This window comes from Balaenoptera ricei, chromosome 9 (genome assembly GCF_028023285.1).
Source record: "Balaenoptera ricei isolate mBalRic1 chromosome 9, mBalRic1.hap2, whole genome shotgun sequence".
Taxonomy (NCBI): Eukaryota; Metazoa; Chordata; class Mammalia; order Artiodactyla; family Balaenopteridae; genus Balaenoptera; species Balaenoptera ricei.
Genome location: NC_082647.1, coordinates 7,435,130 through 7,456,083, shown reverse-complemented (window position 1 = coordinate 7,456,083; position 20,954 = coordinate 7,435,130). Strand labels below are relative to the sequence as shown.

The window sequence follows — 20,954 nt, the reverse complement described above, 5'->3', positions numbered from 1 at the left end:
CCCACATGCAGTGGGTGTGGCCAAAAAAGGGGGGATACGAAAATGTAGCAAAATTTTGGTAATTGTTTTTGGTAAATGATGAGTAAAGGGCATCGAGTAGCCAATTCTCTCCGTTTTTGTGGATGCTTGAGATGTTTCATAATTAAATAACAAAAAGTTGATTCAGACACTGGATGTGATACCAGTCTTCTTGCATCCACTCACCCACCCTCAACCTCCCATCAGCACCGGCTGCTGCAGACCCCTTAACTGCTAAAGCCCACTCAGTACTCAAAATGCAGCCCACCCTCCTTGCAGCCGGCCCTGGCTCCCCTGCTTCTAGACTGGGTTGTCTACAAGGGAGATGCAATGGCACAACTGGGGTCGGGGGGAAGCACACCCCAACTTCGCATTTGCAGACACGTGCCCCCTTCCTTTCTTCAGCTGTAAAGTGAGCACAAGAGCACCTACCTTGCAGATCACTTACACTGGGATAATCGGGAAAACTGCTGGACACAGGGTCTGGCTTTTGCTAAATGCCCAATAAATGTTACCTGTTACTCCCATTATTAATCTTTCAATCTGATCACAGCACTTCCCTGCTTAAAACCGTCAGTGGTTCCCTGCAAAGTTCTAGAACAAGGTCAAACTCCTGACTCAGGGCACCCACCTCTTCCAGCCCCTGCTCCACCTCCTTTCGCATCACTGCTTCCCTCCCTCGCCTCTGTCCCTTTGCACCTGCTATGCCTCAACCTGGAAAGTTCACCTCCTCCTTGTGGCTCCGGGGTCAGCCTCTCTGAAGGGCTGCCCAGACTCCCAGGCTGGGCCAGTGCCTGCTCTCTGGGCTCCCACGGCGGGCACATCTTCACCCTGGCACTGATCGCACTGGACTGCCATCAGCTGACTCACCTGTCTCCTTTAGCAGCCTATCAGCTCCCTAACCAGCCTGGGGTAGATCCTCTCCCAGGGGCCTACTCTCTACAGTCAATATAGGGTGAGTTTACCTGACACTCCATTGGGCAACTTGGTTTCCAGACTGTATTTCAGAAGAGGATACATTTTGACTTCTGCCTCAGGGCCTTTGCATTCACTAGGCATGAGTCTCCTGGGATCTTCTTAAGATGCATTCTGACTCAGCAGGTCTGGGGCCCAGCCCGAGATCGTGCATTTCTGACAAACATCCAAGTAGTGTCAAGGCCGCAGGTCCCGGGACACACTGAGAAATGACTCACTCCCAACCTCAGCCGGGCTCCAGCCAACTCATCCTTGGGTCTCAGCTCAAACATCACTTCAAAAAGGGCTTTCCCGACACCTCACTTCCAATGAGACCACACTGATCCCCTCCTAGAGCCCAGGCCTCACGTGTGCTGCGTGAGGTCTCCCAGACCAGCACGGGAGCCCCAGGCGGTGCCGGAGGGGTGTGCCTCTGGGTTGAAAAAAAAGCCTCCAAGCCCCACACCCACATTTACTCCTGTGAGCTTCTGACACAAAGTCTCTGAGGGGGGCCTGCTTGTCCTCTGGAGGGAAGCGGGCATCCAGGAGGATGCAGAGGACTTCCTGCCACACTGGGGATTCTGAGGACTTACCAGACACCTCCGCCCACCCTGGCCAGACTCAACTTGAAAGCAGATCATCTAGGAAGGCCCACCCCGGCTGCCCCTTCCCGTGGGGCTGCTCCTTGCCCCCCGCAACCCCTGCAGCAAACCCACCAGCCACTGCTCGAAGAGATGCCCCCAGCTCACGATTTCTGTTTCAGCAAAATTAGGAACAGTCGAGCGGGGACGGCACATCTTGGTGAATGAACTCCCGGAATGAAGCTCACATCACACAAATTGCCCAGAACCCTGAGGGCCGGTCCAGCTTCCCGTCCTGTCCTGTCCCCTCCTCCCAGCCCCCAAAAGTGCTCAGGGCCTTGCCCTCCATCCCTGCCCCCTCCCGACAGAATGCACCACTGCCCACCCACAAACAACCAAGAGCAGAGCCCATCGATGCCCCTACCCGGGTCGGGGTGCCACCCCACCCCTGGATGTTCGGGGTGGAGTGAGGCCACCTGCACTCTGCAGGCCGGGCAGGGAGCCTCCCCTCCAGGCCTGGCCTCTCCATCTCCAGCACGCTGAGGCTCCAGGGCGGGACCATGTGCTCTAGGACGGTGATGGAGGTTCATTTTCAATCCTTTCTTTATTCCATCATAACAGCCTACTCTATCCCCCTATCACCCTAAAGTCTCCACTTGTGCCCTAGCTCATCTCTCCTCGGCCATGGTGGTTCTGAAGAGGCGGGCGGCCTCCCGGAGGCTGAGCCTCGGAACCTGGCTCCAAGGGTCTGGGAGCACCTGGGAAACGCTCCCGCCTGCGGTCCTCGCTTTGGGAGGAGAAGGCACGGTGACGCCCAGGCCTGCAGAGATGCCGCTTCTCCCTGGACCGGGTGGCGGATCGGAGTCGGGCTGAAATGACATCCTCGGCAGGGTGCTTGGCGACAGTTCTCACTTTGTGCCACAACAGGAAGAATAAAAACCAAACACCAACAGTCCCGTCTTCAGCTAACCATTCCTCAGATGACAATAAAATAAAAAGGAAAAGCCGACGTGATTTGGCAAAGGCTTCTTAAATTTTAAATTAAAAAAAGAAAAAAAATTCACACAGAAGAGATTCAACTTGTCTGCTTTGAAGAAATATATTAAAGAAGGTGAAAGGTTAAAAAAAAAAAACCAAACCCCAAATAATGATAAAAATAGACGTATCCTCTGTAAAATTCTGGACTAATCTACTGAGTCATTCATATCTAATTCAGTATTCAGAGCATGAGGTGAAATACCAAAGTATAAAAAATTAAAACACAAGACAAACCAAAAACACCTTGAGAGACTGCCTTTGAGCAAGCCCACCGGGCTCGCAGCTGGCTCAGGCTCCACTGCCGAGTGCTGGAAGCTTCGCTGTCTGGTCCCTGCCGCACTTGCCCTGAGCAGACCCTCAAGGCCCTCAAAGTTCTTCCCTGGCCCTGCTCAGTTTTGTGGCATGTTCTTCTATAAACTTGCTCAAATGCTCCAGATCTCTGTTTCCGTCCTCAAATTTAATTGGGTTCTTTTTGTCCCCGCTGGGGGAGAAGTAGATGGTGGGGAAGCCCTCGACTTTGTAGCGGTCGTTGGTGACATCGTTGGCCGTGGCGTCCATCTTGGCGATGACCAGATTCTTGTGTCCCTTGTACTTCTTGCCCAGGGCTGTGTACACGGGCTCCAGCTGCTTGCAATGTCCGCACCAGGGCGCGTAGAACTCGATGAGGACGTCCTTCTTAGGGTCCATCACGATGGAGTCGAAGGTCTTCCCCACCACGACCTTGACCGGCCCCTTGTTGTTCTTGGGCACCGGCTGGGATTTGACAACTGGCTTCAGTTTTCCTGCCGAGGAAAGCAAGCAGAAGAGGAGTGTGAGAGCCGAAAGGCCCGGATCCTGGCGGCTCTGACCGGACCAGGCAGCGAGGCTGGCCTGACGTGCAGGACAGGGCAAGTCAGACACTGCCAGGGCCAGGCAGGGCCTTGTCTCCAGAAGCCCACCCCCAGTTCTCTGACATCCTCTACTTTCCCAGTCCCTGCAAAGGCCAGAGAGGGTGCAGGTGGTGCCCCACAAGGCCTAGCAGACACTGGGTCCTGTTCAGTGAGGCCATCACAAGAGATGCTGCCGATGCAGAGGGGTTACTAGGAGGGTGGGCGCCGCGGGCTGGAAGCCACGGCGGGGAGCAGACTGAGCAGGGACGGACAAGGAGGTCTGCCCGCCAGCCGCCAGCGCTGGGGACCTGCGGCCACGTGCTCAGCCAGATCCAAAAGACACTCGGCTTGATGCCAAAGCAAGTTTCCCTCGTACGGGAAACTTACGTCTAAGTCCAAAAGCCTGTTGTACTTTACATATTTTAAAAATAAGGCTTCTTGAGATTTCCAAGACACCTGCCTTTTTTCTATTACGAAAAAAAAAGAAAGAGAGAGAGAGAAAGCAAAAGAACGGGGATTCTCCATCCCCATCTTCCCATCCCTCGGGTCCAGGAGGAAGCCTGGGCCAGGCCCCCGACAACAAGCCGGCGGGGCCGCGGAGGTGGAGGATGGGGGGGGATGGGATGGGGGGCCCACCTTTCTTGAAGGCGCTGACGAAGGCGCGGAGGGCGTCGGCGTCGAAGTCGTCGGGCTCCATGGCGAACCTGCGGCCGCCCTCGTCCAGGATGGCCGCGTTCACCTCCTCCCCACTCTCACTCAGCCCCAGGTCCTTCACCTCCGTGGCGAAGTCGTCCTCGTCGGCCACGGCAAAGGTGTACTCGGGGAAGTCCTTGGCCACCTCCAGGACCTTGTTCCGCCAGAACTGAGTGGCTGAAAGGGCACCGAGGGCCGTGAGCCGGGCCGCAGCGGCTGAGGCTCCAGATGCCGGGCGCAGATCTCGGACCAGCCTCGGGCCGCAGCCCAGGGCCCCCTGCCCGCAGGCGGGTCGGGGTTGGGGGCTGGTCTCGCCCGATCGCCCCCCCGCGTCTCTAATCTAAGAGGGCCCAACTCGACTCGAAGCTCCCCTCCTGCTCAAGCAGAGAGGGAAGGGGGAAGCGACACAGCCCGGGAGGAAAAAGCCCCTGAAGCCATAAGTAACCACACACCCCAGCCACCAACCCGGGCCTCACCGACGCGGTAGTCGAAGCTGAAGTCCACGCCGTAGTACACGACCACCAGGGGGCGCCGCGAGTAGCGCTTGGCCTCGTTGGAAGACTTGCGGTGGCCGACAAGGGGCAGCGTGTGCCTCAGCACGTGCTCCTTGATGGCCGAGCTCTCCGTGGAGTCCTGCAAAAGGGGGCAGGTGAGGTGCAGCTGTCCGTTGCTGTCGACGGGAAAAGACATCTGCTCCAAGAGACGGGCACAGGGGCCCCACTCCAGTCCACCCAGTGATGCTGGGGCCCCTCCTCAGGGAACCCGAAGTGAGCCTCTCGGGCAACCGCAGAGGCCGCGTGCCCTTCCCTCTGGGTGGGGGCTTGCGGTCCAGGTCAATCAGGTTCTGCTGGGGGAAGGCCCGGCTCCCAGATGACAGCGGCGCTAACATGGGCTAAACTGGGCGCAGGGTCCCACCTTCCCCTGGTCTGATCCTCACAGCAGCCTGTCAGGGACACTGCACGGACGAGAAACACGGTGCCGTGATGTGAAGCGCCGCCTGGGCTCCGAGCTCCGCCTGGAGAAAGCCTGCCCCTGACTAGCCGCTACACCGAGGCCGGGGGCAGGGGTGCGGGCAGTGTCTCTCAGGAAGACCATGGGGCCACACAGCTGCACGTGAGGGCGGCACAGCCACCCACTCTACAGGTGAGGAAACCGAGGTCCAACGAGGTGAGGCTGCCTGCCCAGCCGGAAGTGATGGATGACCACTGCTCTCTCCCCCTAGGGCCCATGTCCCATCTGCAGGGATGGTCAGGGAGGTGGCCCCAGGTGGCGCTGAAAAATGGCAGGCCGGGCCAGGTGGGAGGAGCAGCAGGGACAAGGCAGAGGGCAGCCGGGCTGTGGCGTGTCTTTCATCTGGACGGCCCCTGGACCAACCGTCACTCAGGAGGTGAGCTCAAAGCCGAGGGACCCAGGACGAATGTGCTCCCGAGCTGAGCACCTGGCACCTGCGGGCCCGAATCTGAACTCAAGGCCAGAGCCCTCCTCGCTTACGTCTGCGGCAAACAGGCTATCCCCTCAGCACAGTGCTGCTTGTGCTGATTTTACACCTGGCTTCATCTTACCTGTCCTGCCCTTGTCTTCCCTTTGTCCTAATTTTTAAATCCATTTTTTTAAAATTGCATTTTATCTGTTGTGTCAATTTTTTACAAAGCAGCCTGAAATAATTTCTGCAACAAAGACGGTGTATAAATAATACCAAAAGAGCAAAGTAGCAGTGATGTGTACAACAGACTGTGGATCTCAACCTTTTCAGGTCAAGGACCCCTTCAAGAACCTACTGAAAGCTGCAGACAGCACCCTTCCCCAGGAGCACGCACACCACACAGAACTGTGCCATCAGGGCCCCTCTGTGGACCCAGAGTCAGTATCTCCGGATGCTAAAAAGAGAAGCTGGAGGGCAGGGGGCGAGATGAGACCACGCGCATGTGTCCTGGCTGGGGACGCATTTTCCCCTTAGTCTGCTCCTAACTGGTTGTGGGACCTCCAGCCTGTTAGCTCACTTCTCTGCATCTTTCTATCAAATAAAATATTTGGATTCAAGATGTAAGGTTTTTCCCAAACCTGAAGATCTGTTCAGTGGAGTGCAGAGCCCCTGTGAAGCACTTGGAACACCGAGCTGGACCCAGGCTCACCCTGGGCTGGGAACTCCCTCCGCCCCTCTAGAGGTGAGTGAGTCACCCCCTGAGGAAGACCGAGAGTGGGGGGGACACAGAGGAAAGAAAGGCCAAGTCCACATGCCATGTCCCACAGCGTCACCCAGTGAACAGAGAGGCCCGTCATCACTTCGTAGGCCTCAGCGCCCAAGCCACCTGGCGGCAAGTGAGGCTCGGCTCAGACCCAGCAGCCAGCACGTCCCGGCCAGGAGCCACACCAGCCACGCAGGCCGGTGCTGGCCTCCCAGGAGCTATAAAGACCGGGGGAACCCTTCTGGCAAAAGCAGGTGGAGCTTTGCCAGGGGCCAAGGCCCCACGACCCACCAGGTATGTGAGACCCCATCCCCCGACCACCATCCCTCCCGCGAACCCTGACCAAGAGACCTTCATGCCGATCGGATGCCCCGGGGCTGGCATCCCTCACCCACCTGGATGTCCATCACGTGGCTCTTGGGCTCATATTTGGACTGGAATTTCTCAGGCTGCATGATGACCAACTTCCCCGGGGAGACTTTCAAGAACTTTGCTATTTCAGTGCTGAAAGTGTGGTGGAATTTGTAATCCTCTCTCAGGTTGTTAGCTGAAAAATTAACACAACAATAAATACACAATTTACTAAATTGCTTAAATGATTTAGATTCAACTCACTACCCACATCAGTCAAAGCAAACGCCCAGAAAATAGTGTTATTAACCACGAACGCTGTGTGGACAATATCCAGAGCTTAAACACTTGAAAGGAGTCTGGATTTTAAAACTTGGTATAGATGTAATACCTTAAAATCTATATATCTTGGAATTTAGTTTAAAAATAAACAATCTTCACAGAAAAACTTAGAGCTAATTTGTCAGGCGCTACGGTCGACTGTGGCCTCTGATGCTGAGAAGCACGTAACCCTAGACAGACAGCCCAAATCCTCCTGTGTCCGTCACAAGAACCCTCCATCCCCACAGGGAGTTTTCACACCCAGCACCCTTCACAGGGGTTTGACTGCTCCTCCTCGAGTTGCTGGGTGGCCTGTTTGTGGGCTGCGGTTCTTCTGCTACACATACTTTAAATCTTGGGAAACTCCCAAATGCAACCCCACTGTCTGAGGATACTCTAGAACAGGGGCTGACAATCTTTCATGGAAAGGACCAGACAGGAACTATCTTGGCTTTGTGGACCCCACGGTCACAACGACTCAGCTCTGTGCTGATCAGCGTGCAAACCATCCAGTGTGCTGTGTTCTAACGGAACTTACAAAACCAGGTGAGGACCGGATCTGGCCCGTGGGCCAGCTTGTCAACCCCTGCCCTGGACCCCACAGGGGGACCACCTCAGTCCCTCTGCTCTGTCCTCGCTGAGGCATCCAGACCCACCCTGAGCGGAGCGTGTGGTCCCAGCACTGGGTGAGGTGTCGCCCCACCCCTGAGGGCAGCCTCCGACTGGTTATAGGAACAGGCAGCTGAGGGCACAGCGCGTGTCTTGCAGGAGGCAGGGGGCAACCTGGACAAGCTCACAGCTTTTGGAATCTAAGACAGACTTAGACTGAAATCGTAATTTTCGACCTGCCAACTGCGTGACTTCAGGCCTGCCACTTACTCACCTCCCCGAGCCCCAGTCCCTCCTCTGTAGAAACAGGACAGGGCACCTCTCAGGCCACTGTAAGAATGAAACAAGGTGGCCCACCCAGAAGGCACACCCGTGCTAAGCCGCCAGGCGCCCCGGGTGTTTGTTATCAGGTGGCCCTGGGTGGAGAGACAGAATCGACTCAAGAACTTCCTGCCTGCCCTCCACGCTCACAGATCCCTTCCTCCCGCCAGCCTCCCGCCTGCTCCTGCCCCATCAGCTTCCCCGTCGTCCGCGCTGCATCCCCAGGACTGTCTCTGGCTCCTTCCCCGCAGTCTACACCCCAGGCCCAGTGCCCGTCACCCCTGCCTGGGCCTAACCCGACCGGCCACGTGGAGTCACAGCTACGTCAGACTGGGAGTGAGGCAGCTGACAGGCAGCACCCGGGCCCACCCAGATGTACAGCACCAGAACCCACGTTCTGACAAGATCCCCGGGGAGCTGCACGCACATACATGTGTAGGTTTGGGGACTCCGTGGCTGCCTGTGGCCCTGGGTGGGCTAGGGGACCCCTCTGCAAGTTTCTAGCACAACTGGGTGACAAGGTTACTGACAGAATCAGTGAAGACTGAGGAAGCACAGAGTTTAGCTCTACTGTAAGTTTTACAACGTTAATCTGCATTTGACAAACGCACGCCCGTGACTGCGCAGCACAGAGATTAGCGCTAAGTGGCAAGCAGATCATGATTACTCCTTCGAAGCAGAAGACCAAACTGTTTTGGCGTGTGCGACGTGGGGTGAGGGGTGGAGGGCACTCAGGAGGAGCTGATGCGGACCGAGAGGATCCTGACCGTCCCTGAAGAACCATCTTTTGTTCACGACCCAGGGACCATCCGGGGAGCGAGGACGCCGGCCCCCACGGGACACCACTGACAGCTGCTGGGGATAAACTTTGCCTCCCAGACCAGCAAGACCAGCATTCACTGTGCGATCGGCATCCCCAGGCACTTTGCTAAGCACTTCCTCCACTTTATCTCAACTAACGTAACAACCTTCCACGTAGGACAGGTCACCGTGCTGGATGGGAGATCTCCGAGCTGATCAAGTCACTGACTGTGGTCACGGTGTTCTAACCACTGGCAGAGCCAGGACTCGAACCCAGGTCTGATGCAGAAACCCCCGCTTTCCGGTCAAGACCCTACCCCTGGCAGAGGGACTGGCTCTGGGAAGGGGCCCCTGGAAGGGGCGGGAGGTAGACAATGACCTTGGATGAACTTGACTGTGCCCCTCCCCTCCTCTCAGAGGCCAGGGGGGGGACTGCGCAGCCCTCTCATCCATTTAGTAAGAGAACATATCACCCACGTGCAATTAAAGCAACAGGGAACCAACCCCCAAGCCCAGAAAGGAAAGCCTGTTCCCACATATGCAATCTCAATTCTTCCATCAAGCCACCCCCTAAATCAATGCCCAGGAGTTTTATACAAAAGCAGCAGACTCCCCAACAACCTCAGGCCGCCCAGGCACGGGCGCCCCGCCCCGCCCAGAGGGCCACTCCTTACCGGCGTCCTGGTACTTCTGGTAGGCTGGGTCGCTCTCCGCCTTAAAGACCCCAACGATGATGACGTCGTCTCCATCCTTCAGGAACTCCTGGACCTGCTTCAGGGCCAGGATCTGCTTGGAGGGCGGCCCGGACTGCTCGATCATGTAGTCGACGATCCCTGGGAGCAGAGCACACGCCTGAGGGGCCGCTTGGGGCTGCAGGGCGCTGTCCCCACAGCTCTGCCGGCGCCCACGCGCCAGGAGCTTCCCTCCCCACTGAGGCCAGAGGACGCGGCAGTACCGTATTTTTCCCGTGGGCCGTTGTAATCAAAGGGCTTTCCCTTGCGGAAGATTTTCAGGGTGGGATAGCCGGAGACGTCGAACCTCTTGGCCAGGTCTGTCTCCGCGGTGGCGTCGACCTTTGCCAGAGGGATCGGGGGAGAGCGCTTGCTCAGCTCCTTGGCGGCCTTCTCGTACTCGGGGGCCAGTTTCTTGCAGTGTCCACACCTGCGAGAGGAAGCAGTTCTGTCAGGGGCCTGTTCTGGTGTGGATGCCACCTGCCAGGTAAGTGAAGCGCAGAAACCCAGCCTGCGCTCCTGGGTGACTGGAGAGATCCGGCCAACCTCGGGATGCCCCCGGGTGAGGGTGGGGCCCAGGCCTTCCCCAGGGGCCAGCAGGATGTGGCCTCCTCCTTCATGGGGGGTGGGGAGACGCACACAACACACACACACCCACACACACACGAGACCTGGGCGGACAGGGGTGTAACCGTGACATGGGGTAAGTCATGGGAAAGGCAAGACAATTTTCTTGGTTGGAGAGCTGGGGCAGGTAAGGATACCAGTCAGTGGTGACTTCACACAGGACGTGAGGGTGAGCTGGGACACGAGGGATGGGCAGGAAGTGGATGCAAGCCTGTGAAGGGGGGGTGAGGGGAGGGGACAAAAGGCAGGAAACTGTAGGGACCCTGGGGCTCCGGCACAAGAAGGGAACACGTCTTGAGTGTAAAGCAAGGGTCAGGGTCAACTTCCAAGATTCACTCCAGAACAGTCGAGAGCAGAGACGAAGACAGAGAAAACCAAGGTTCAAACACCTCAGGAGGGAGGCAGCGAGGCTCGGGGGACAGCGGGCACTGCCCGGCGCACAGCCGTGTCCTCCAGCTCCAAGGGACCCCAGATCGTTGGGTGGCCCCCCTATGTGGCCCACGTGGCTTACTCTCCCCTGCAGGCTCCACGCTTCAGGCCTACATTTTAACCTCATCCTATCCCCCGGGAAAGACTCTGTGAAACCACCTCTCTCGGAACACGCAGCGCGCCACTCTGCCCACTTGTGCACAGCGAGGACTTTGCACCCGCCTGCTCTTCGGCTAGCCCTGCCTCACGTGCGGGGGTCTGTCCCTGCCACCCCCGGCCCGTGCCTGTACCGAATACAGGACGGGCCTGACCAGTACCCGATAAAAGGAGAGAGACACCATCTTACCACGGGGCATAAAACTCCACCAGAATGATGTCCGACTCATTCACCACCTCATCGAAGTTATCTTTGGTCAGCACGAGCGTGACTTCCGGTGGAGGTGTCCAGGTGGGCTGGGAGATCTCTTTGACCTTGGCCACAATTTCTGGAAGAAACAACACAAGACTGAGCACATGCAGGCCCCCGCTCCAGGGGTGGCAGGTGGTGAGGAGCGAAGAGAGAGAGCGGGGCCACAGAACAGGACCCATCTGATTTCCTGAAATCCAGTCACGTCTACAGCCAGCACCACTCTGCACAATTAAGAGCCAGAGGCCCACTGTCTCCAACAGCCATCCGTCACATGTCCACTGGCACACGCACCCCCTGCAGACTGCTCGAGACAGGCCAAGCCCAACCCAACGAACGAGACTTCCGCTCCTACCACGCCGGGGTTCTAACTGCACTCGAACCCCGAGAGGTCATCTCCTAGTGTTTGACCACACATGCCTATTAATGGTTTTGGGGGCATCCTCTTAACTCGTACAAATACATATGTATTTAGACATGCACATCTAGCACTGGCACGTTACACGCATCATAAAATGTAACCAAACTGGAGAAAAATGAAAAGAGGAGCAGCGGCTCCCACGCCGCTCAGGCTGCACAGACCGCAAAAGGCCCACCTGTGGCCTGCTTCCCCGGAGATGGATTCAACGCCAGGCCTGGGACCCTGAATATATTCTCGCAAAGCACTTTCCAAGTGGTTCTTAGGAGCAGCGGCTGCAAACTTCTCTCCTTTTTTGCCATAGAATCTACCAAGGAGCCGGGTCTGAGACCCACGGCCGCAAAGCACGAGCTTTCAGACTGGAGCGCGCACAGCAGCACCTGCCGGTGCAGGCAGAGCCGAGGCCCTGGGGCCATCAGCGCGGGCGAGCCCCATTATTAAGACGCACTGGGAGGGCTGGTGCCTGGGGAGGCCACTTGGGCAAACCCTGCTCTCAAGATTCCAAACTGGGCCACATCCCTAGCTGTCAGGTGTCAAGCGCAGACCTCCAAATATACAAGTCTGTCACGGGACAGACTCTCGCACCAATTCAAAGGGAACCTTGAGATCAAGTCCACATGACCTCACACTCTGTGATGAGGAGCCCAAGGCCCAGCAAGGGAGGCCCTTTGGGGGGGACACAGGGCTACGTGATGGCAATAAAGACCCCAAACCTATTCAGTGCTATTTCTACTATGCTATACTGGGAATGGAAAATGCAGCACAAAGCCATCTTTTTTTCTTAAGTGATTAAGAGATATGCTAAAGGCTACCACAATGTTATTTTCTCATTCATTTAATGAAACTTATTTAGTGTCTGATGTGAGCCAGGCAGGGATCCATCGGGCCTGGTTTTAGAAACACTGGCTGGCTCCGCACACCAGTGGTTCCAATGTGGTTCCAATGTGGGGCTCTGGACCCGCAGGTTCGGCAAGCCTTTGGCGCTCACAAGAAACACAGGTTATTGGGCCAGACCTGAAACTTAGTGAATCAGAAGCTCTGGGCTGGGGCTCGACAGTCTGTCTTAACGAGCCCCCTCAACCCCACCCCACCCCACCCCCCGTGAGTCGGATGCAAGCTAGACATTCAGAAGCACTGCTCCAGCACACTACCAAGACCCATGACCTGTAACACACCGGCTCCAGACCTTGAGTTTCATGGTCGTCAATGGAAGAACATAGCCCCTCCTGTGCAAGGACAAGTTTATGTTGATCCAAGTTTCCGCGAACATTCCATCAGGGATCACTCTCTGTCCACTCAGCTTGGCTTCCTTTCTAATATCCAAATTCCCCTCCCATCACCCCCTCCACTTTCCCTTCCAGGGGGAGGGAACCCTGGCCCCGACTTCCACCAGCAGCTCAGGAGCCGCTCACCTTCCTGGGTCCTGGAGCCCTCGTAGTCGACAGCCTGCCCCTTCTTAAGGATCTTGATGGTGGGATAGCCACTCACGTCAAACCTGCTGGCCAGCGCCGATTCCGAGGTCGCGTCGATCTTGGCGACAGCAATGGGAGGGTCATTCTCCTTCAAGGTAGTGGCGATTTTTTCATATTCTGGAGCAAACTGCTTGCAATGCCCGCACCTGAGAATTAGATTTTGGGAAGAAGCAGCAGGTTAACTGTGCCCATGGAGACTTAAATCCAGCAACGCACACACAAACGGGGGCACTGGGACCAGAAATGTTTGCAGTTAACAAGAAACACAAAACAGGGGAGGCCAAGGCGGCTGAAAGTCAAACAGATCCAGGTTCGAAACCCAGCTCTGCTGAGGGAACATGCTTTCAACATCTCTACACCCCAGTGTGAGGAGAAAACTCTTCCTGAAAGATGCTGTCTTTTCCACTCCTCTCAGAAGCATATGGCGGGGTTTTCCAGAGGCTATGTGACCGACGATGATGTCAGCATTCTGATGTTAACATGTAAGAGGGCTATTGTTATTTAAAGATGACTTTGTCTATTTCTCAGTTTTAATTTCCGATATGGTAACTACTGATAAACATGACCCACGTAACAAGCTATTTGAGGTCCTCATTTTTTACGTGTTAAGGGGTCCTGAGAACAAAATGTTTGAGAACGGCTGATCTATAAACCAGGAATGATGTAACCTCACAAGCCTGTCCTAAGGACTGTTTAGATACTTCTACGAAGCATCTCACACTATACTAGACAAACAACATAAGAATATCTTGACTATTTTGTCTCCGAAGTGAACCAAGGAGGGCAGGAGAAAGGGGAAAAAGAAGACGGGATTATGAGATGGAAAAAACAGCAGAAGAGAGGTGGGGGGAAGGAGCCCAAGAGTCATGACTGGCTGCACCGTGAGGGTGAAAGATGGGAAAAGAGGGGCTGCTCCCCCAGGGCCCATGCACCTTTCCTATGGGAGGCCCCAGGGGCTGCACTGGGCAGCTGCCAGACTCCGGCAGGAGGAGGGGGTGGAGGGCTGAATCTGTAACGAGGGATGCGTCTGTCACCCACGCAGGTCTCTGTGTCATCACAGCTCATTAGCCGCCCCCAGCTGTAACTAGCAGAGGACGTGTTCCCATTTTTAAGCACTGGATCTGAAACGAGCGGGGCCCGCGGTCCGCGAGGGCTGGCTCGTTGGACGCTCGATGCAAACTGGCAGAATGCTGAGCTCCTGGCGCTCCCGAACCAGGAGTCTGGGTTCCTGCACCCGGACACTCCCACCCTGCGGGGTCTGGATGACTCTGAGGGGTCAAGCCTGGGACACAGAGGAACCCCTGGTACATCTGGCTGAGGGGGGCGGAGCGTGGGTCCTCACCACGGAGCGTAGAACTCCAGCAGCACCGTGTCTTTGTCAGCCACAAAGTTATCAAAGTTCGCGTCATTTAGGACCAAGACACCGTTTTCTTCCTTAACTTCCAAGTCGTCGCCGTCGTCCTCCTCCTCCTCCTCATCTTCCTCCTCCTCGTCTTCCCCCTCAATGGCATCCTCTTTATTATTAGAATCTGTGCAGAGAATACCCAGACTGGTTAGGAAACTGGTGACCCGCCTCCTTAAAAATCTTCCTAGAGGGACTTCCCTGGTGGCGCAGTGGTTAAGAATCCGCCTGCCAATGCAGGGGACACGGGTTCGAGCCCTGGTCCGGGAAGATCCCACAGGCCGCGGAGCAACTAAGCCCATGCGCCACAACTACTGAGCCTGTGCTCTAGAGTCCGAGAGCCACAACTACTGGAGTCCGCTGACCTAGAGCCCGTGCTCCGCAACAAGAGAAGCCACTGCAATGAGAAGCCCGCGCACCGCCATGAAGAAGTAGCCCCCGCTCGCCGCAACTAGAGAAAGCCCACGCGCAGCAACGAAGACCCAACGCAGCCATAAACAAATAAATAAATAACTTCATTAAAAAAACAAAAAACAAAAAACTCCCTAGAACCGAAAACCCTCAAAATGGTCATGAGTCCTGCGTGGTCCCTGGGGGCCACCACCACGCGACCTCGGGCCTCCCCGACCCCAGGAATTTGCATATTGGGTGGCCACTTAAGATTTCACTTAAAGGGAGGTCATGCCTAAAAGATGGTTGAAAACTAACTACAGGCCTAGAATTTAAAGTCTAAAAACTGCAGCAGGACTCGGAGGGCAGGATCAGCCCCCTCTCCAGATGAAGCACTCCCTCCCCAGCCTTGCTCCGCATGCCTCCAGCCCAGGCACAGAGAACCGTCCCTCCTGCTCCCCACGCACAGATCTGACCCACCGCTCGGGGCCGCCCCGCAGCAAGGCTCCTCACCCACATCCACGCTGTGCGTTTCAGGCTCCTCACTTTGTGGGTCCCCCATGTCTGTGCTCAAGGGCCAGGCTACTATCACAGACGTGTTCCTCTTCCTCACCCTCTCTGCTTCCACAGGCAGGAAGGACTGCATCTAATCCCAACCCGCCCCCCGGAATGAATGACTGCCTGCCTGGGCCCCAGATCAGTACTAACAGGAAACAAGTACTGCTTCTCAACTTTTCCACCCTGGAGGTTACTCGGGCTGACTTTATAAGTAAAATATGATTCCCCACACTCTTCCCTTCACATTTCAACCTTTTGCTGAAGGATTATAACACCTGTGGGGCTATTTTTTATGCGTATGAGGTAAAAATGCCACCCCTTTCAGAAACGGATTAGGATTCCATCCTCCAGAATGAAAAGTTGAGAACCAGTACTTGTTTCCTGTTCGTACCTTTGTAGGACACGCTGCCTGGAAGCAAAGTACTCTTTCCAGAACACAAGAATATGAGCACATCTTGTTATCGAGGTTCAACTGAATTTGTTGCTGAACTACAGGTACCAGAAATCCTGAACGGCAGTTCTCGTTACCCAGGTTCCCCAGCTGCTACCACGTCAGCAAACAGAAGTGCAGCCAGCACGATTTCATCAACTCCAAAGGCAGAATGTTTCACGGCCAATTATTTATTTTTTGGAGATGCTTCCCAGGAGAGAAACCAACACTGACAGCAGGACTGAGGTCAGGGCTTGAAAACCTGCCCTCGGGACCCGGGAACCCCCGGGACTTGCCCAATCTTAGCTGCCCCTGAACTGATCCAGTGCTGGCTCTGCAGCTGCTCAGAAAAGCCAGGAGCTGGTCTGGGCAGGGTGGCAGCTTTGCTCGTTATCATGAAAATCTACCAATCTGCACACTAATTGTCAAAAGCAAACCAAAAACCCACCCCACCCCGCTGAGCCCCACTTTCCTCCACACTTGTCCCTTCAAACACCCACTGCTTTTTCCTTTCACATCCCCCTCTCCAACTTAAGGCAGAAGTCCCTCCATTGCGTGGGCAGGAGAAACGGCTCTAAAATCCAAAAAGAACACCCAGCAATTTGAGGAGTACATACCCAGCAGGCTCCCATGTTTCTTGGGGCAGGTTACCGGCCCTGCCCGCGGTTATCCTCCCACCCTCCCTGCTCCACGTCAGGGACCCTGCAGGGTGGGAGGGCCTGCAGAAGCCCCAGGCTCCCGGCACAGTCAGCAGGAGGCTTGGGGAGAGCAGTGAGAACCAGGCTCTCTGGACGTGGAGGGGGCAGGACCCAGAGGAAGACAACCTGGGCTCAACCCCAATGCCGCCTCTCAGGGCTGCGGCCTCAGCTCGTTTCCTTACACTCACGTCACACTGAATCCCCTTCCACTGGTGACTGGCAGCCAACACTGTACACGCGGGTCCTCGGGAAGCCCTAGGACCTAACACTTGAGAACCTCTGGGTTTACACCGGCCGGCTAGGGGCTCCCGGTACTTCTAGGAACACTGCCTACAACAAACTTGCAGGACAAGTACTAGCTGACCCATGCCGGCCTGCAGAACCCTGGTCACAGTGGCTTTCAAAAGGCTAGTTTGACTGCCCCTCACTTGAAAGTCCCACCCAAAATGACCCACATCGGGGCTGCAAACCCGGGGGCTTAATGTGGGGATGTCGTTCAGGTTCTCTGCTCCTGTCGGGGGCCTAGGAAGCGCCACACGCCTTGCCCCAGGTCTGGCTGCTCCCACGGCCCGGAAGGCCTGCTGTGGGCAGGTGGGTAGGCCCCAGGCAGGGCATCTCCACTCTCACCGCCTGCCTGCTCGGCTCAATCCAGGAATCAAGTTCACTTGCGGGCGGACAGAAAGACTGGAGGAAGGTTGGGAAGAAGGCTCGGGAGAGCTTCATGCTCTCCTCAGGCTAGGAAACACAGCTCGGGGAGGAAGCGGGACTCAGCTGTCTGCTCAATGCACAGGGATAAGGTGAATTTTACAAAACGGAAACGCAGAGATGCTTTCCTACCTACATCCAGCCCGAAGTGGTCTGTAAGCACTACTCATGATGGGCTCTCACGATTAAATGGGGGTCCATGAGTTATCCTGGGACAGAGCTCCTAACAGGGAACTCATTTCTTGATAATTTTTAAAAAACTGACTCTGAGTTTATATTTTTAAGGATCAACAAAATGGCAGAACATTCCCTACATAATTAAGGATCCTCAACAGCATTAAGGCGTGGCCCCCCCTTTCCATTCCTCCCCAAGTTGCAGACAATCCCCAGGGTTGACTCCTCTGCAGTTGGAGAAGGTGTTGGCTCTATATTCCCACGGACTAAAACCCCACACATCCGGACAAGGAAAATATCTCAGTTTAATGGTGAGACCACTCTTCACTGGGCTTCACTTTTAAAGTTGGACATTCTAGGATAGAAATATATCCAAAGCGTTCCAGCCCCTTCTGGAAGGGTGCCATCCTCCTCAGCGTGTAGTCAGTGAAGCCTCTTGCATCATCTCCACACACTGCTTAGCCCACCCAGTAAGGCCAGTCCTGAAATGTAGGCCCCTCCTCTAACCAGGTCACTGCAACCCCTGCCCACTCCCAGCAGGACATGTGACAACACGGGATGCTGCCCAGGCTGGACACCAGCGGCTCCTACAGCACGTCCTCATCTGCCTCCTCAGCTGGCCGGTCTTCCAGTCCCCACCAGGGAGGTGCCCATAAAAGTGGGGTAAATCTTTTTTTTTTTTTTTTAAGTATTTATTTATTTATTTATTTATTTATGGCTGTGTTGGGTCTTCGTTTCTGTGCGAGGGCTTTCTCTAGTTGTGGCAAGCGGGGGCCACTCTTCATCGCGGTGCGCGGGCCTCTCACTATCGCGGCCTCTCTTGTTGCGGAGCACAGGCTCCAGACGCGCAGGCTCAGTAATTGTGGCTCACGGACCTAGCTGCTCTGCGGCATGTGGGATCCTCCCAGACCAGGGCTCGAACCCGTGTCCCCTGCATTGGCAGGCAGACTCCCAACCACTGCGTCACCAGGGAAGCCCAAAAGTTGGTAAATCTTACCATTAGGTCAATACTGAATAGAAAAAGAGAAATTTGTTACCAGATATAACATCATTTAACTGACATTGTTTATGTGCCAGGCACCGTGCTGAGCACGTAAGCACACTATCTCAACCCCCGAGGGAAACACATTACATGCACTTTACAGAGGAAGAAACAGAGAGCTTTAGTCACCTGCCCAAAGGCACAACGCTACTGAGTGGAGGGTCCTGACCGCTCAACTGCTATGCCATGTTGACACACAGGATTTTCTTCCCAGGATGCCCCAAGTTTTACATGGACTCGTTTGATAATTACTTCCCAGAAACGAAAAGAGAGGGGCAACTGGACAGTTCCTCAGCACTGTACCCAAGTGAATTTCCACTTACTTTAAAATCTAAACCAATCCCAAATAAAAGCAAGCAAGGGACTTCCCTGGTGGTCCAGTGGTTAAGACTCTGCACTCCCAATGCAGGGGGCCCCGGGCTCCATCCCGCATGCTGCAACTAAGAGTCCACATGCTGCAACTACAAGAGCTCACAGGCCGCAACGAAGATCCCGCATGCTGCAACTAGGACCCGGTGCAGCCAAACAAACAAATAAATAAATAATAAAATAACTAAGATCCCGCATGCCCCACAGTGCGGCAAAAAAAAAAAAAAAAAAAAGGTAAAAAGCACGAGAGGCAAAAAAGGGGGAAAACCCCCTAAGGACTGGGACCATCTGGGGTAGAGGGAAGTGTGGCCCTAAAATAAATCGACGGGATGGGTTATCTGTGATAGAAGCTGAACGTGAAGAGCCAGGGATGGGAAAGAGTCAAGGTAACTACTAGAAGCCCCACCCTACCCAACCGCAGAGATTCCCGGGCTCACTCCAGGGGCGACTGCTTCCCAGGGTCTCCAGTGCATTAGTGACCTGGGACCCAAATGACAGACTCACTCTTCCTAACAGCCTTTGGTGTCCACCCATGTTTGCCACCCTTCCAGGCCTCTTAAGAATCCCCGCAAAACAGAATCACTGTATCAGAACCAAGACAAAGCTAGTTTGCTCTTCGGCTACGTTCCAAAAACTACCCTCCATCTCCACTGGTCCTCAAACTTTAATGTGCCTCCCAAAGTTTACTTTGCCCATGAATCAATGAAATGTTTAACATGCAGATTCGAGGGCCCACTGCTGCAGTCCGCTTGGGTGTATTTTGGGACTCTGTATTTAAATAAGCACCAGGTGATTTGGATAAAGGTCCTAAGACACTTGTAGGTGACACTACTCTCTAGTTCCTGTTGGCAGGTAGGTGTTCTTCTCACCAATCGCTGGTTTTTAACTTCCCTTTCTATGTGGGTAAAGACTCTTGAATCACTGACTTGCATCAAAGTTACTCAAGCTGTTTAAAAGAGTATAAAGTTCACAGTTCCTTTACACGGTAACATTAGAAAAAGGGGTTTATTTATATTGGAACAAACTCAACAGGAAAAAACTCTAGTCACCTAGAGAAAGGCCAGAGAGAAAGAAGTTTAAGACCAGTAATGCGATGCCTTGTTCTCTAGAAATTAGCATTCTTTTCTTGACTAAAACTTTCTAATTTTCCAAGTTCTCTTACACCATTTGTTTTTAGATAGCCGATTTCAAAGAAAAATGCAGGAGTGATGACTAGTAGCTGCGAACCTTCCTCCCAGAGCGGGCGCTTTATGGGCAGGGGCCACACTCATCCTTAACTCCCACAACCCAGCGCAGTGACTGACACACACAGTAGGTGCTGAATAAATGCTCGCACAAGGAATGCTATCTCCGGTTTCCAAAAGATGCAAACCAAGCCATCCCTTTCTCCCTCAAACCAGAACCCTTGAGTTACTTATATCCAAACCTACAAACTACAGTTTTGAGACGTAAAATGCTTGCTGCCCGCGGTTGTCCCGAGAGCTCCCACTTGGGGCTTCATGCCCTCGCCCCTTCTCTAAAATCTGTTTTGAAACCAGAGGCCCCTCTCCCTTCACACTCCCTGGGCGTGTTAGCCTCAAATGCTGAACCAGTTCCCAAGCTCCCCTTCCCAGGAGCGGGCAGTCAGCCTGGACTCGAGGAAAATCTGAGCAGAACCAGGGCGAAGGAGCCGGCATGCAAAGAAGGCACTTTACATCCTCTCCGCGTTCAAGACTCGGTGGCAGCCCCGGCCGCTTCGCCGCCCTCCTCTCCCGGATCTCCCAAGCGATCCTGTCCCCCGCTACCGCCCTCAAACTGCAGCACGTCGGCGGTCCGCGCCGCGCCCCCGGCCCACAGGCCCGGCCCGCCGCCGCTCACCTTCATCCGGGCCCTCGGCGCTCGCCGCTGCCAGCAGCTGCGCCAGGGCTAAGAGCAGAACGAGCAGCCAGGCTTTCCGGGGCCTCATCGCGACTGTGCGGAGCTTGGTCTCCTCGCGCCGGCGGCCGCTGGGCGATCCCGAACCTCAGGCTCCGGTCTCGCGAAGGGAAACGAGAGGTAAGGAAAGAAACCGCCCCTCCCGGAAGACCTAGCCGGCAATTGACTGGGGGCGGGGGAAGCCGCGGACCGGCCAATCCCAGCCCGACCGGGGGCGCGGGCCGCGTGCGCCGAAGTGCGCGTCTGAGCTCCGCAGCACCCAGACCGCAGCACCGAGCTCCGCAGCGCAGACCCTCCTCCCTGGCCTCCTCCGCAGGCCCCGCGGCTCCGGCGTTTAAAGATCAGAGCGCTAACGTGAGGTGCCCCCTTCTGATTGGCTGCGCCCCGGCCTCCAATCAGCGGCTGCCACTCGGTTTGCCTGGAGCGCACAGGCTGAGAGAGGGAGCG

At 55.3% G+C, this 20,954-nt stretch overlaps 1 protein-coding gene across 1 annotated transcript; it reads right to left on the bottom strand.

Moving 5' to 3' along the window:
• Window positions 1-2,138: 2,138 nt before the first annotated feature.
• On the bottom strand, window positions 2,139-20,853 carry PDIA4 (protein disulfide isomerase family A member 4). Its single transcript, XM_059933138.1, has 10 exons — window positions 20,451-20,853; window positions 14,168-14,354; window positions 12,766-12,971; window positions 10,876-11,014; window positions 9,698-9,903; window positions 9,417-9,575; window positions 6,735-6,886; window positions 4,630-4,786; window positions 4,097-4,330; window positions 2,139-3,373 (listed from the first exon to the last, which is right to left on the bottom strand). The coding sequence occupies exons 1-10, from the start codon at window positions 20,536-20,538 to the stop codon at window positions 2,958-2,960; spliced, it is 1,944 nt and encodes a 647-aa protein (XP_059789121.1). The 5' UTR covers window positions 20,539-20,853; the 3' UTR covers window positions 2,139-2,957.
• Window positions 20,854-20,954: the final 101 nt, after the last annotated feature.

What these genes read in the sequence shown, in the direction of transcription:
- PDIA4 (XM_059933138.1), bottom strand. Translation starts at nt 20,538, where the DNA reads ATGAGGCCCCGGAAAGCCTGGCTGCTCGTTCTGCTCTTAGCCCTGGCG. An exon ending in CCAGAAGTACCAGGACGCCG is followed by an intron (nt 6,887 to 9,416) that starts GTAAGGAGTGGC and finishes TTAATTTTTCAG; the next exon opens with CTAACAACCTGAGAGAGGAT. An exon ending in CGTCAGCGCCTTCAAGAAAG is followed by an intron (nt 3,374 to 4,096) that starts GTGGGCCCCCCA and finishes TTTCCTCGGCAG; the next exon opens with GAAAACTGAAGCCAGTTGTC.